The sequence below is a fragment of the Bicyclus anynana genome, chromosome 24, assembly GCF_947172395.1.
Source record: "Bicyclus anynana chromosome 24, ilBicAnyn1.1, whole genome shotgun sequence".
Taxonomy (NCBI): Eukaryota; Metazoa; Arthropoda; class Insecta; order Lepidoptera; family Nymphalidae; genus Bicyclus; species Bicyclus anynana.
In genome coordinates, this window is record NC_069106.1 from 6,305,144 (window position 1) to 6,320,547 (window position 15,404).

Consider the following 15,404-nt stretch of genomic DNA (forward strand, 5'->3'; position numbering starts at 1 on the left):
AATTTCCCAACCGTATCTTGTAATACATGTCGAAGGCAATGAGCAATAATGAATAAATGGAGCAATTTTAAACAATACTGGAATTTTATTGAAATTGCTCCAGATTAGTTGCCCAGCAATAATTCGGCCAATATGCCGTACAAGCCCACCATTAGGTAGGCACCAGTGGCGAAGAATGGAATTTTGACAAAGGTAAGCCGTCCCATAGAAAAGGAAATCCGGTTTCTCATGCATCCATAATTCCATACATACATACATTACAATAATAAATATGTATGTATGGATTTTTAAAAGGTAATTCGGCGGGGTTCGGCTTGTATGGACTCTTCGCCACTGGTAGGCACACAGTTACAGCAATATTTACTAGCGGTTCTGATACTTTCTTGATACGCACTTCGCAAATCTGGAGTACCCTCTTAGCTTCCGGTTTTTCTACTACCTACAACGCTTGAGGTATAAATGCCTAGGTGGTACAATTGATAGCATATGCGGCTTTGGATCACGAATCCTGAGTTCGATTTTTTTTTCCAAGGTTCTAGTTAATGCTTCTGTTCTGTAAGTCATCATCATCATCAGATGGACGTCCACTGCTGGACATAGGCCTCTTGCATGAACTTCCAAGAACAACGGTCTCGAGCCGCCAGCATCCAAAAGCATCCAATTTGGTCTCCGCAGGTTTCCTAATTTAATTCCAAACCAAATAAACTTGTCAAAATGACCTTATCATACTTAGAATAAGTCGTCGTAGATCGCTACATTCGTAGATAAGGCACTAAATAAAAAAACACAATAAATGTATTTAATCATATTTATTGCGGAAGCTTCAATATACCTAATTTTAGTTAATTTAATAAAATATACAACTTTTACACACTGTTCCCGTAATATTGATTACAAATGTCATGATTTTATCAGAAAATTAAATAACCTTGTTAATAATAAATAGTGTTCATATGATAATGGAACGCTTGCGTGCGATAGCTGACTTTGCGCGTAATGCGTTTACTTTGTTATTGTACATATACTCGTAGTAAGTCCAATGCTAATATCATCGCTCATTAAAGCCATCTGCACCAGATTATGACTTTCCATACGCAATATATACAGGTGTCCCGTAAATAGTACGGCATACTTTATATCTATAGGGTGATAACTATTAAAATAACGCAATATATTATATTAGACGATATTTTACGGTTTTTAAGTTATATTGATGTTTGTACAAAATACGAAAATCCCTACCATTAGTGCAAATTTAGTGATACCATGTGCTAAGGAATTTTTAGGTACGACTAAATAGTACTCGTTGTACATTGAACATTGTAAGTCGTAATATTTACGGAACATCCTATGTATAGCATTACCGGATCGCAGCACTTAGAGGTAGAGTTTCGGTTACTAAAGTAATCAAAATCGATGTGAAATATTTATCCACAGACATTAAAAAAAGGTAATTTTACAAATAAAAATACTCGTAATTTAAAGTTGTTACTAAATTAATGTACAATACATTTGATTGCAGTTCGTGCGCTATAGCATGGTGCTCCATGCTATAGCGCAATGAAGAGTGAAACTAACTCTCACCTGCTGGTGAGAGTTAGTTTCACTCTTAAAAGTTTGTCGCGATATTAGTAGGTATTATGAACGTCATAAGACAACTGTCACTCACCCCATGCTACAGCGCACATAGTATAGAACTTAAAACAATTAGATATAATCTGTTGAATAACATTTAAAATAACATAAAATAGTTTAAAAAATTAAAAAACACGCTTTTAGCACGCACTAAAAATTACAAAATAGCCAATTCGCCATCTTGGATGTCCGTCATGTTGGATTTAAGTCACGTGACAATTTTTTTCGATTTATTTACATACAGAGTTAGTTACAAGTGAAGCTAATGAAAGCGTGTTAAAAACAATAAGTACGTCATGATTTTAAATAATTTGTTTGTAGCCAGTATTCTTGCCACCATTCCACGTGGGCATGATTTGTATAGTTATTAGGATAAGTTAGCTTAAGTTCCTTATTGTATTCTTTCTCAATAAAAAAAAAAAAAAATTTGTTTGTTAATAAGCTATCTACATCGAGTTTGGCTTTAGTAAGTAGGTAATTATAATGAATTTAAAAGAAATTATTAAGTTAAAGTTTACAAAAATATGTATGTTTGCTGATTAAATTTGACCAATGATCACAACGTGGGTGCCAGATGGCTCTAATGAGCAATGAACCTAAAATGTAGGACATTTCTTTTTTTTATTCATTGGATATTATTATTTATTTTTACAAAAATATGTGCATTTACTGAATTAGCTTAAACAATTATTAATAGTTAATATCAATTTATGTGACTTTAGATTTTTTTAAATAAAATTTTATAGTTGTTGAATTAATTAATTTGGTGTACAAAGTGAAGCGACAGGTTTTTTACACGTTATTACTATGTCAATGTAAATATAGCTTAAATGTATTTAACTGTATTTGTGTAAGTCTAAGATTCGTATTAGAAACGACCTTCACCCATCTGTTCAATGGATTAAAACTTTATATCAAACTAGCAGGCGCAGGTTTCACCTGCGTGGTTCCCGTCCCGTAGGAATATGGGAATAAAATATAGCCCACAGTGAAAGAATTTTTCAAATCGGTTCAGTAGTTCCAGAGCCTATTCAAAACAAACGAACAACCAAATATTTCCTATTTATAATATAAGTATAGATTTAGTAAATCCTGGCCAAACTATCATGGTTAATAATAGTTGGGCTAGGAAATTTCTAGGCAACCTCATCATTATCAAGCCATCGGCTCACTGCTGAACTCGAGTCTCTCTCATAGTTAGGCCAATAGTCCACCACGGTGGCTCAATGCGGATTGGCAAACTTCACACACGCAAAGAATTAAGAAAATTCTCAGGTATTCTTAAAATGCACACAAATGAAAAGTTGGAGGTGCATTTTAAGGTGAACGGATTCGAACTCACACCCTCCGGAATGGGAGGCAGAGGTCACATCCACTGAGATATCACGGCTATTAGGAAACCTACTCACAATATATTTTTTAACGAACTAAATTTGATATAAAACACTTTTCATCCATTAAACAGATGGGTGAGGGTGGTTTCTAATTCGCACCTTTTACTATAAGGGTCGTAGCCCACTAAAGCGACACAGCAGTATGCTACAGTAGCAAAATACTCACTACCTTTTAGTTTAAAAAGCTACAAAATCATAAAATGCTCGTATTATACATTCATATAAAATACTTAGGTATATTTTAATCTTAATATTTGTCTAATTGACTAAAAAGTAATATTTTCTAATTTTTTTTTGGGGAGATTACAAACATCGCTACAGCTTGGCTAGTTCGTTCGTAACACTCTCGATGGTTCGCGCAGGCCGGGTGGCGTGTAGCAATGAATGAAAAATCCACGACTGATGCACCTCACTTCCCCCACCCGCGCAATCTTTCCCCCCGTCGCCCGCATATCATGGGAGTGTAATCAACGAACCTGCCAATCTATACATTCACTAAGCTCATTGTTACAAAAAGAACCGACAAGCCTTCCAATGTGGCTTCGCGCGCCACCTATTATTCAATTGTTGTACTAATTTATAATTTTAAGTCAGCTTAAGTACAGACCCTCTATCTCAACACATACAACAAAACAACACTTTTATCCCTAGTATGGAATGACATAACTCTTCATAGAAATTGACATAAAAAGAACTTTTCCGATAAAAGGTAACAAGAAAAAAGAAAAAGAAGAACAAAGAATAACAGAGAAAACTCTTTCATTATTTTATTTATTACATAAAATTAAAAGTAATCAAAGACAACTGAATATATTATAACAATAGATACAATAGATCAATGACAAACACTTAAATGACAAAACAGATGACAAACATTACGTCAAATCATTTAATATGTCTTTCCCCTCACTATGTTTCCACAATAATACCAATTGACATATTACTGTTTATAATTATTTAGAACGTAAACAAATTCTACGAAAATTGGTATTACGGCAAACAAAGGAAACCTTGTAGTATTTTGATTCTGAAAGACACATTTGACAGCTGTCAAACATTATGTCGAATTAGATAGATGTAATTCCACTATAACAAAGTCTACGCAAGTATCTACTAAGGAAAACACAGGAAGCCTTGTTTTAAACAACCTCTCGAATGACAAACAATTGAATGACTAAACAGCTGTCATACATTGCATCAAATAGTTTAATGTGTCACTGCCCTCGCATTGCTTATACAATAAGTCGAATTAGTTAGAATGTTATTCCACTATAAACAAATTCTACGCAAGTATCTACTAAGGCAAACAAAGGAAGCCTTGCTTTAAACAACCTCTCGAATGACAAACAATTGAATGACTAAACAGCTGTCAAACATTGCATCAAATAGTTTAAAGTGTCACTGCCCTCGCATATCTCCTACAATAAGTCGAATTAGTTAGAATGTAATTCCACTATAAACAAATTCTACGCCAGTATCTACTAAGGCAAACACAGGAATCCTTGTTTTAAACAACCTCTCGAATGACAAACAATTGAATGACTAAACAGCTGTCAAACATTTCATCAAATAGTTTAATGTGTCACTGCCCTCGCATAGCTCCTACAATAAGTCGAATTAGAATGTAATTCTACTATAAACAAATTCTACGCCAGTATCTACTAAGGCAAACACAGGAAGCCTTGTTTTAAACAACCTCTCGAATGTCAAACAATTGAATGACTAAACAGCTGTCAAACATTGCATCAAATCATTAAATGTATCATTGCCATCGCATAGCTCCTTCAATCTTTCCAATTGACATACCGTGTAGTTAGAATGTAAAGCGACTATACACAAAAGCCTACGATCGGAGAACGTCATATTACCTGCACATTTTTCAACAAAATCGGCAAAAACTCCCCAATTTTGGGCACTTTCGCTACATTTGTGAAGACCCACCCTAAATATGTGGTAGGACAAAGGGCTTATTGATCGTATGAACTGGTTTGAACTGGCTGAAACTAGTAATGTTAGTAGACAGTATGGAAGTAACTTCGTGGATATTTTTCCGGATAGCAAATGGCAAAGCGCTTCGAATATCCATCCGCTGAGTACTGGCAGTTGGTCTTGAGCGACTGAAGCTTCGAATACCTGTAAAAATAAATTAACTTAAATAATTAATTCACTTTAAATAATTAATTAATTGGTAGTTTATGTACGCCTTTAATAGGCAATACATAGTAATTCGAGCTTAACTTTTGTCATACTTTTCCCACGTTGTAAACAAATAAATGGTTTATTTAATAATGGGGATGATGACTAGGTTCGAATATATTGATTTTTAAGAGACATTCGGGTATATAATGTCAATGTTAACTAATTTATACATAAAAAGTAAAGATTGTCTGGATATTTGCAAAATAATAAAGATTATAAAATTTCAAAATCTACTAAAAATCTTTTATCGTAATTAGATGAAAATTCATACAGTTTTAGCTTCCTTACATTAAATGTGACATTTTTCAACAAATCAACTATAAACATAAACGCACAAATAACAAAGATATTAATATTTTTTATGAAAGCCCATACAAATCTAACGATAATTATGATCTACGGCGTCACTAAATCGTGCCATTTTGTATGGGGCGTTTTTCAGGGATCCGCGGCAGCGCAGCAAATCTGACCCTTTAAATCCCTGTAGCTCCGAAAGTAATGATCGCAGATACCCTGTTACTTTTACAAAATTGCTTTACTATTACCATACTTCTAATTTATATACAACTAGCCGACGCCGCGCGGTTTCACCCGCGTGGTTCCTGTTCCCGTAGGAATATGAGGATAATGTATAGCCTATAGCCTTCGTCGATAAATGGGCTATCTAACACTGAAAGAATTTTTGAAATCGGACCAGTAGTTCCTGAGATTAGCGCGTTCAATCAAACAAACAAACAAACAAACAAACTCTTCAGCTTTATAATATTAGTATAGATTAAAAAAAACTGCCATCATCCCTATTGTATCAAGTAGTATAATGTAGTATAATTTTTTTTTTGCATACACAAAATAAAGACTTTCAATATTGCTATCCGTAGATATTATTACTTATTATATTGGTACTTCCAGTAAAAATAATCAAAATAGATAGAGAGACAGAAAAGAAGAGAGTAAGAGAACACAAAAAAAGAGATTAAGTTTTTTAAAATAAATAACTTACTTCAAAAACAATTTCCGCGTTAAGCACCGAACATTCCATCCATCTATCCCTTTGGCTCAATACCGCCATCTTCTTCTTCTCCGTCTCTTTGCAGCACTCTAGATACTCTATGACGACTCTACTCAAAGTCGCCGCCGGCGGCAGTGTCTCCCTCAAAAAGTATTTCAAAGCAGAGGCTACAATATTTTTGTTCTCTCTGTGTTTGCACTGACGGAGTATTTTGTAGAGTAGGGTTATTCTTTCCATAGAGTTCATTAGTATGTCTGGATCCATGTTTGAAACGTCAGATTCTAGTTTTGGACTTATCAATCTGTTGTCAGCTGTAATAAAAAATAATAGTAACTTTGTTTGATATCCTGTCCCCATTCCTATCTTATATAATAAGTAAATAATATTAGAAACGTGAGAGTTTATCTCTTATGTTACCTTTAAGCCGATTCTGTTGCATTTTGGTAGAGAAAAATTTTAACTTGGGGTGTTTTTTGTCCTTGTTCTAAAATCTACGGTACATAGACATACTATGCAGGGTGTCCCGTAATTAATAGATAAATCGCAAATGGTAGATACACCACATCATCATTATCAACCCATATTAGGCTCACTGCTGAGCTCGAGTCTCCTCTCCGAATGAGAAGGTTTAGGCCAATAGTCCACCACGCTGGCCCAATGTGAATTGGCAGACTTCACACACGCAGAGAATTGATAAAATTCCTAGTATGCAGGTTTCCTCACGATGTTTTCCTTCATTTTAATTTCTATAATGCACACAACTGAAAAGTTGGAGGTGCATGCCCCGGACCGGATTCGAACCCACACCCTCCGGAGTCGGAGGCAAAGGTCATATCCACTGAGCTATCACGATACACACACATACACCACATAATTAACTAAAACTAATTCGAATAGTTTTGAAAAATCCCTAGGGTGACCAAATTTTATTTTTCGCAAGTAAGCAGATATTGTAAAACATTTTAAAAAGAAAGTTGACCCACCAAAGAAAAATTGGTGCACACTTTAATTTTTATTTCTTGTGTTGAAAATTCAGCACCTCCCATTTGATTTAATCCCTCAATTACGGGACATCCTGTATAATGTACATACAACGTTATTAGAAGTAACCTAGCAAACAAAATTTTTCGAGTTAAATATACTTCTTACCTGAGAATAAGTGGACCATCAAAATCCGCACCGCATGATTCTCCGAATACTTCTTCATATTCTCAATATCCAGCAACTTCTCAATCACTATGTTCTTCAGATCTTTCGGCAATACTTGTTGACGAAGGACCGATGTTATTCCCTGTTGTTGTTAAATTATGATAAAAGATTTCTGAGAAAAACATTATTATTTTCTGTAAAATAAACTCTGACATTCACGCGCGCTACGCGAACGTGGACTGTGACGTCGAAAGATACTTTTTTAACGGATATCTAAACTTACTTTTTTATGGTCACTTTTTGGACGAACCAGTAATACAATACACATAAAATAAATGAAATTGTGAGCATGAATCATCGATCTCTTATTAAAAAGTGCATGCACAATCAGCGATCAAAAAACTTTTTTACTTAATGAGTGCCATACACAACTTCTTGGCACTCAATTCAAGTAGTCGCATTTGCAAATTCAACCTTAAACTCAATCCTTAAGATGGAATTTGCTCTGTATTTCGGATTTTATACAAATACTAGCTGAGGCCGCGCGGTTTCACCCACGTAGTTACCTTTCCCGTAGGAATACGGCTATCTAACACTGAAAGAATTTTTCAAATCGGACCAGTAGTTCCTGAGATTAGCGCGTTCAATCAAACAAACAAACTTTTCAGCTGTATATATTAGTATAGAGTATAAATTGGACTACATTTAAAGGCCTTCAGGTATTATTTTCGTTACCAATAAAACTGTCAAAGCAAAAATGGCCAGTTTTAAGTGAAAATTTCTACATGATTGTGCGTCCTTTTATTATAAGAGGTCCAATGGCACCAATAACAAATATGTACGAAGAAAAATATAATAGCCTCAATTCAAAAGACATTCACATATACTACATTGGTCTACATATTGCTCTCTTTCATCCCATCAGCATCCCAAGAAAAAGAGTGATATTTTAGTAAATACAGCTCAGGCAGAACGATATGTAGACAAACTTATCTCGTAAGCTGGGATGTTTCCTCGAAAGTTCAGTTTTTACCTTAACGACTAAATCAGCACAGTAATGTCTGGGGTTGTTCACCACAAAATCTACCGCGGTGTTCATCAGGTCAGGATGTCCAAGTTCCACTAGAGTAAACAATACCGCCCAATACAGACTCTGCTCGTGGAGAGATAGTCTGAAAAGAAAAATATTATGCTATTAAGACTTGCCTGGTGGGACCCGAAGGCAGAACGACTTCCCACTTCTGAGACTCTAACCTCGGCTAAGAGGGCCTTTCGAAAAGAGAAAAACGAGTGGTAGAGTACATCTATTATACTCGAAGGTCATTATCATCACATGCCCTCTTCAAACTGAAGTTTGGCGATCAGTAGGAGAAAACTTTTCCGATCACTTGAAATATTATTGAGCTAACTGTGATTATTTTTGGTCCACTCACACATCAGCGTGCGCTTAAGGTTTGCTCTCTCCAGCACTTGCACATTTGAGACAAAATATCCACGAGATTTTAAGCATTTTCTTTAATCCCCACATCTGAAATGCTCGCAACCGTCGACAGGCAGTCTGTTTTCAGGACCCACGTATTATGAACTTACTTGAAATTACAATTCAAATGTGACACAGTGGTCTGCAACAAATTGAGACTTAAGTCTCTTGGCTATTTGTCAACTCATTTCGTTTAATATAGCACATAGGCTACTATAGTCAAGATATTCCTACAAGAATTGGACTACACGAGCGAAAGCTTTCTTTTTCTAATTGTTTAAGTGCCGTAGGCTCTTTAATGGGACGTCAGCGCCCAGTGGTGTCATAGGGTGATTTGGGCGAGCGCAGAAGCATTAACTGTTGGGACCAGAAGGCATAATCAAAAGAGATAGGCGTAACAACTCTCTGAGGGTGTCAATGAGACTCGGACTTCAGCTTAAACGGTCGTTCGGGAAAGGAAAAATTAGTGGTACAGTACAGCTAGTGTAGATAAATATGAAGTAAATTGAAATTCCAATTCAAATGTGACACAGTAGTCTGTAACAACTACGTGACAGCCTCTAGATGCTCTAGAGACTTTAAAAGTCTCTTGGCTATTTGTCAACTCGTTTCGTTTACTTTAGCACATGGACTATAGTCTAATACAGCAAATGGACTAATTTGTATCCCACGAGAATGGGATTTACACGAATAAAACCTATTTACTTTGATTGTGTGAACGCCGTAGACTCTTTAATGGGACGTCAGCGCTAAGCGGCGTCACCGGGGAATTTGAGCGAGCGCAGAACTATCTCCCGATGGGGTCCGAAGGCATAATCAAGAGATAGGCGGAACGACTTTTTGAGGACGTCTCTGAGGCTCCAACCTCGGCTTAAAGGGTCGTTCGGGAAAGGAAAATCGAGTTTTAGACAACAGCTAGTGTAGGTAAATATGAACTTACTTGAAATTACATTTCAAATGTGACACAGTGGTCTGCAACAACTGCGTAACAGCCTCCGGCTGCGTGACCTGCGCGTACTGAGTCAGCTGCAGCAACCAGCCGCGCAGCGCCGCTTGCCGAAGTGGAGGGAAACTGGAGCTTAGAGACTTTAGCAGCTTTTCGTGGACATTTGTCAACTCCTGTACAAAAATTCTCCAATTAATAATCCATTATCATCATCATTGGCAACTCATATTCGGCTCACTATTATAACACAAGTCTCCTCTCAGAATGGGTTAGGCCAATGCATATAGGCAGACTTCACACACCTAGAGAATTAAGAAAATTCTCAGGTAAGCAGGTTTCTTCGCCATGTTTTCCCTTCACCGTTTCAAAATTTCAGAGCGTCGGAACGAGATAATGTACCACGCAATTTGTAGGATTGTGGCTGTTAAGTATAACTCTTAATTAAGCAACAGTAAAAAAACATCTGGTTAGTAACAACTTTTGTTACTCTACCTCCTCTCAACTTGTATCAATAACGAGGTTATTAAAAGTTGTAACGAGCTGTTTTTTTTACTGTTGCTTAATTAATAGTTATACAATTTAACAGCTACATTATCATACAAATTGCGTGGTACATAATCTCGTTCCGACGATCTGAAATTTTCATTTCCTGGTAACTCAGTTAGTTACCAGAATCGAGCTCAATAAGTTGATCGATGAAGCAAGATCAATAAGTTGATCGTCTCATCGAGATGAAGCTACTCACGAAAAATTAGCTTGTTAGTAATCAGGTATGCAAAATGTCCTAGGGATCTCTGACTATGGAGAATGTTCACTATTTTCAAATGTTAGATTTCTGTATCCTCCGTTGAAAATATTAAATACTCGTGAAAGAATTATTTCGATATGTTAATTAGTTCTCAAGATATAAGCGTTTAATGTGCGAGACGCCAGCGTACAACACATGCACGGCCCTTACATGCAATTTCGTACTTATGCCTTACCTACTGACTAGCTAATGGCTAACCATTATGCTTAGTTCGGAGTACTTTAGTATTTTAGTAGAGTACGAACAATTTTTGGATATACCGCCCAAAAATCGTTCGTACTACGATACGCACGCAATACGATGACGTCACGTACAATATCGCGACTGTTAGCGGGAGTCGATATTTATGCGAACTTTGAATGCATGTAAACTATTTGGTACTAGCGGACGACCGCGCCTTCGTCCGGGTGTAATTTAGTTTTTTACAAATCCCTTAGGAACCATGGATTTTTTCGGGATAAAAAGTAGCCTATGTGTTAATCCATGCTATAATAAATCTCAATACCAAGTTTCAGCTAATTCGGTTAAGTAGTCGAGGCGTGAAAGAGTAACAAACATTTACATAATTAAAATCATCAGTTTTCGTAAATCTCGGGAAACCATGGATTTTTTCGGGAAAAAAAGTAGCCTATATGTTAATCCAGAGTAAAATCTATTTCCATTCCAAATTTCAGCTAAATCGCTTCAGTAGTAGCGGCGTTATAGAGTAACAAACATCCAAACATCCATACAAACTTTCGCGTTTATAATATTAGTAGGAATTAGGATTTTAAAGTAAAACAAAAACTAGTGTATCTGTATAAATAAAAGCTCTAATGTAACAAAGTGTCAAGTGATTTTGCATCCCTAGTAACATTCTCCATTGTATGTTTGCGGGATCTCTTACCATAACCACGTATACCGTTTGCCTCACCTGCTGCGCGGGATGCAGCACGGGCAGGCACGCGGCCAGCGAGTGCAGCGCGCACGCGGCGGCCAACGCCCACTGCGGCGGCGGCGACGCCGACAGCAGCGCCGCCGCGCGCGACCACTGCGTGTGCGTCGACAGCACCGCGCCCACCGACGTCGCCGCAGCGCACTTCACTAGCGCCACGCGGCCCGCTATGCCCGTCGGCGACTGACCATAATAACAACAACTACGTCAGTACCCATCGATCGTAGATCGTTAGATGGACCTCAAAACGTCGCGGAATAGGGATGATGACCAGTTTTTTAAATCTATGTCTATACTAATATTATCTATACTAATATTATAAAGAGGTAAAGTTTGTAAGTTTGTAAGTTTGTCACATTTTTTAAATGGGGTAATCTTCGGAACTACTGGTCCGATTTTAAAAATTCTTTCACCAGTAGAATGCTACATTATCGGGGAGTGCTATAGGCTATATTTTATATTGGTATCATATATATTAGCCGAGTTATCACAGTTTTTGTCATGCAGGTCGGAATTAAAATCCTCTTAAACAGACTTATTCGCATGCGCTGCCTTAACTATTGTGTAAAATTGAAATTAATGTATGGAGACTTTATGTATCTTTAAAAGTTCTACAAAAAAGTCCGCGACACCATATATCTATCTTCTATATATTAGCAGATATAGTACCTTTTGTGTTTTAAAAATTATTAATTTCATATACTTAGGTTTACGTCATTATTTATACAACTAAACTTTAATCCTTATTAAAATAAATTATTTAATAATCACAAGGATATTATGGAGATAAGATTTGCCCTTTACAGTATGTTAATTACTTAAATAGTTTCGGAGATACAAAATTTCTAAAAGACGCAGAAATTCCGCTATATGACGCCCGGCGCTTTCATTTACGTAGTTCCCGTTCCTATGTGAATATGGGGATCAAACATAGCCTATGACACTCGCAAATAACGTAGCTTTCTATTGGTAAAACAATTTTCCAAATCGGTCCAGTAGTCCACACGAACTTTACCTCTTTATATTATTAGCATAGAAGTCTCTATTGCTCTTGGTCATACCACTACTCTCGAAGGACTGGACCGATATTGCTAAGGGTAGGAGTAAGATAGAGAAGTTACAGGGTAGGGTAGGTTTAGGGTAGGGAAGCGTAGGGGTAGTGTAGGGGTAGGGTAGGTTTAGGGTAGGGGTAGAGGTAGGGTAGTGGTAGGGTAGAGATACGGGTAGGATAGGGAAGTGGTAGGGTAGGGGTAGGATAGGCGTGAGATAGGGGTACGGGTGTGATAGGGGTAGGAAAGGATAGGGTACGGGGAGGGTAGGGGTAGGATGGGGGTAGGGTGTAGGTAAGGTAGGGGTAGGGTAGGAGTAGGTTTGGGGTAGGGTAGGGGTAGGGTGGGAAGTAGGGGTAGGGAAGGGGTAGGGTAGATGTAGTGGTAGGGTAGGGTTGGGGTAGTGGTAGGGTAGGGGTAGGGTAGGGTAGGGGTAGGGAAGCGTAGGGGTAGTGTAGGGGTAGGGTAGGTTTTATTAAAGTATAGCAATACTGTAACAAAATAATCTGTTTTAATCTAGTTAAATATTTCAGTATTTAGTATAGTACAGTTGAAATATTGTTGTTTTTTCGCGTAATAATTAATCATGGCAGTGAATTACATTCAAAGTATCCCGAAATTGAAGGGAAGAGATAATTACGATGAATGGAGTTTTGCGGCGGAAAATCTGCTGGTGCTTGAGGGCATGGTACAGTACATCAAGCCGACCCCTAGCTTTGAAATTAAACCAGAAGAAGACGCAAGAACAAAGGCGAAGCTAATTTTAACCATCGATCCCGGATTGTACGTGCATGTAAAGGAAACAACCAGTTCAAACGAGTTATGGATGAAGCTGAAAAACATGTTCGATGACTCAGGTTATTCTAGAAAAATAAGCTTATTACGGCATTTAATCTCAATACGGCAAGAAAAATGTAGTTCTATGACATCATACGTCACTAAATTAGTCGATACAGCCCAGAGATTAAAAGGCACAGGTTTTACAATCACGGAGGAATGGATTGGATCATTATTATTAGCAGGTTTGCCGGATCAATTTTCACCTATGATTATGGCCATAGAGCACTCTGGTATGCAAATAACTACAGATGCGATCAAATCGAAATTAATTGATATGGAAGTTACAAAGTTTGCCGATACAGATTCCAGTGGCGCTGCATTCGCTGCGAAGAAAAATAACTTCAAGGCGCGGAACTATAACAAAGATGGCGGAATGAATTTTACGGAAAAAAAAGTCATAAGTTGCTATAAATGTAAAAAGAATCATTACCGTAGTCAGTGTCCGTTGCTAAAGAAAAATGAGTCTACAAATGCATTTAACGTCGTGTTTCTAAACGGAATGTATAATAAAAACGAGTGGTACGTTGACTCTGGCGCAAGTGCGCATATGACGTCGAACGAAAGTTGGATAAACAACGCTACGTATTCACCAACTTTAGGTGAAATTACAATTGCAAACAATACAAAAGTGCCGGTTTTGTGCTATGGTGACGTTAAAATTACGAGCAGTCATAATTATGACATCACAATTAAAAATGTGCTTTGTGTGCCAAGTTTAACAACCAATTTGTTATCCGTAAGCGAGCTGATAAATAATGGAAACAAAGTAAGTTTCAGTCAAAATCAGTGTTACATCCGTAACAGATCTGATGAGCTCGTTGCAACTGCAGAATTGACTAACGGCGTCTACAAGTTGAAAACAAAAGATAAGATTTGTAGGTTAGGTTTAAAGGCAGTAGAAAGTGCAGAGTTGTGGCACAGACGATTAGCACACATTAATAGCTGTGATTTAAATAAAATGAAGAGCATTGTTGACGGGTTGACATTCCCGAGTTCAAGTGATGTAACAAAGAATAGATGTGTGATCTGTTGTGAAGGGAAGCAGAGCAGACTACCTTTTTCGCATATTGGTGAAAGGAGTACTCGCACACTACACATCATTCATGCCGATATATGTGGAGCAATGGAAACAAAGTCGATTGCAGGTTCACAGTATTTTCTATTATTTGTGGATGACTATAGTCGTATGACATTTATATATTTCTTAAAACAAAAGAATGAAGTTTTAAAAAAATTCAAAGAGTTCAAGGCGATGGTTGAGAACCAACAAAATGGAAAAATAAAGATACTACGCTCAGATAATGGTGGAGAATTTTGTAACGGTGAAATGCAGAATTTCTTGGCACAGCAAGGCATTATTCATCAGAAAACTGTAGCATACACACCAGAGCAGAATGGTGTCTGTGAACGAGCGAACAGAACTATAATTGAAAAAGCAAGATGCTTACTTTTTGACTCAAAACTGGATAAAAAATTTTGGGCTGAAGCAGCAAACACAGCCGTGTATATTAAAAATAGGTGTATTTCTTCAAGCTTGGAAAATAAAACACCCTTTGAAATGTGGTATAACAAAAAGCCCGACTTAAGTAATATCCGTTTATTTGGATGTACAGTAATGGTACATATTCCAAAAGAAAGGAGATTAAAATGGGATAGAAAATCAGAACAATATATTTTAGTTGGATTTTCAGAAAACACAAAAGGATATCGTGTGTATGACCCAAGGAAAAATACTATAACGGTGAAGCGAGATGTTATTGTTATGGAAGAAAAAATATACTCACAGGAGCAAGAAAAAGACAGCGCGTTATGGTTTCAGGAAGAAAAATTAAATCAGGATATAAGTTATCAAGTTTCAGAAACAAATAATGAAAGCAGAGATTCAGTGGGGGATGAAACTACACTGAATGAATCTCTGAGTAGTTTAAACACATCAGTTTACACTAATGCTACTTCTGAAG

The 15,404-nt window shown here is 37.0% G+C and overlaps 1 protein-coding gene across 2 annotated transcripts in view; it reads right to left on the minus strand.

Moving 5' to 3' along the window:
* Window positions 1–794: 794 nt before the first annotated feature.
* LOC112055863 (huntingtin) overlaps window positions 795–15,404 on the minus strand; it is a 53,085-nt gene continuing 38,475 nt past the window's right edge. The window contains exons 38-43 of one of the 2 annotated variants that reach the window (XM_052889134.1): window positions 11,534–11,737; window positions 9,807–9,985; window positions 8,420–8,558; window positions 7,387–7,528; window positions 6,229–6,548; window positions 795–5,162 (exon numbers count right to left, since the gene is read on the minus strand). In XM_052889134.1, coding sequence (XP_052745094.1) covers window positions 4,752–5,162; window positions 6,229–6,548; window positions 7,387–7,528; window positions 8,420–8,558; window positions 9,807–9,985; window positions 11,534–11,737 — 1,395 coding nt within the window. In that variant the 3' untranslated portion in view covers window positions 795–4,751. Of the gene's footprint in view, window positions 5,163–6,228; window positions 6,549–7,386; window positions 7,529–8,419; window positions 8,559–9,806; window positions 9,986–11,506; window positions 11,738–15,404 lie in introns of both variants that reach the window. The other variant, XM_052889133.1, reaches the window with a different exon arrangement.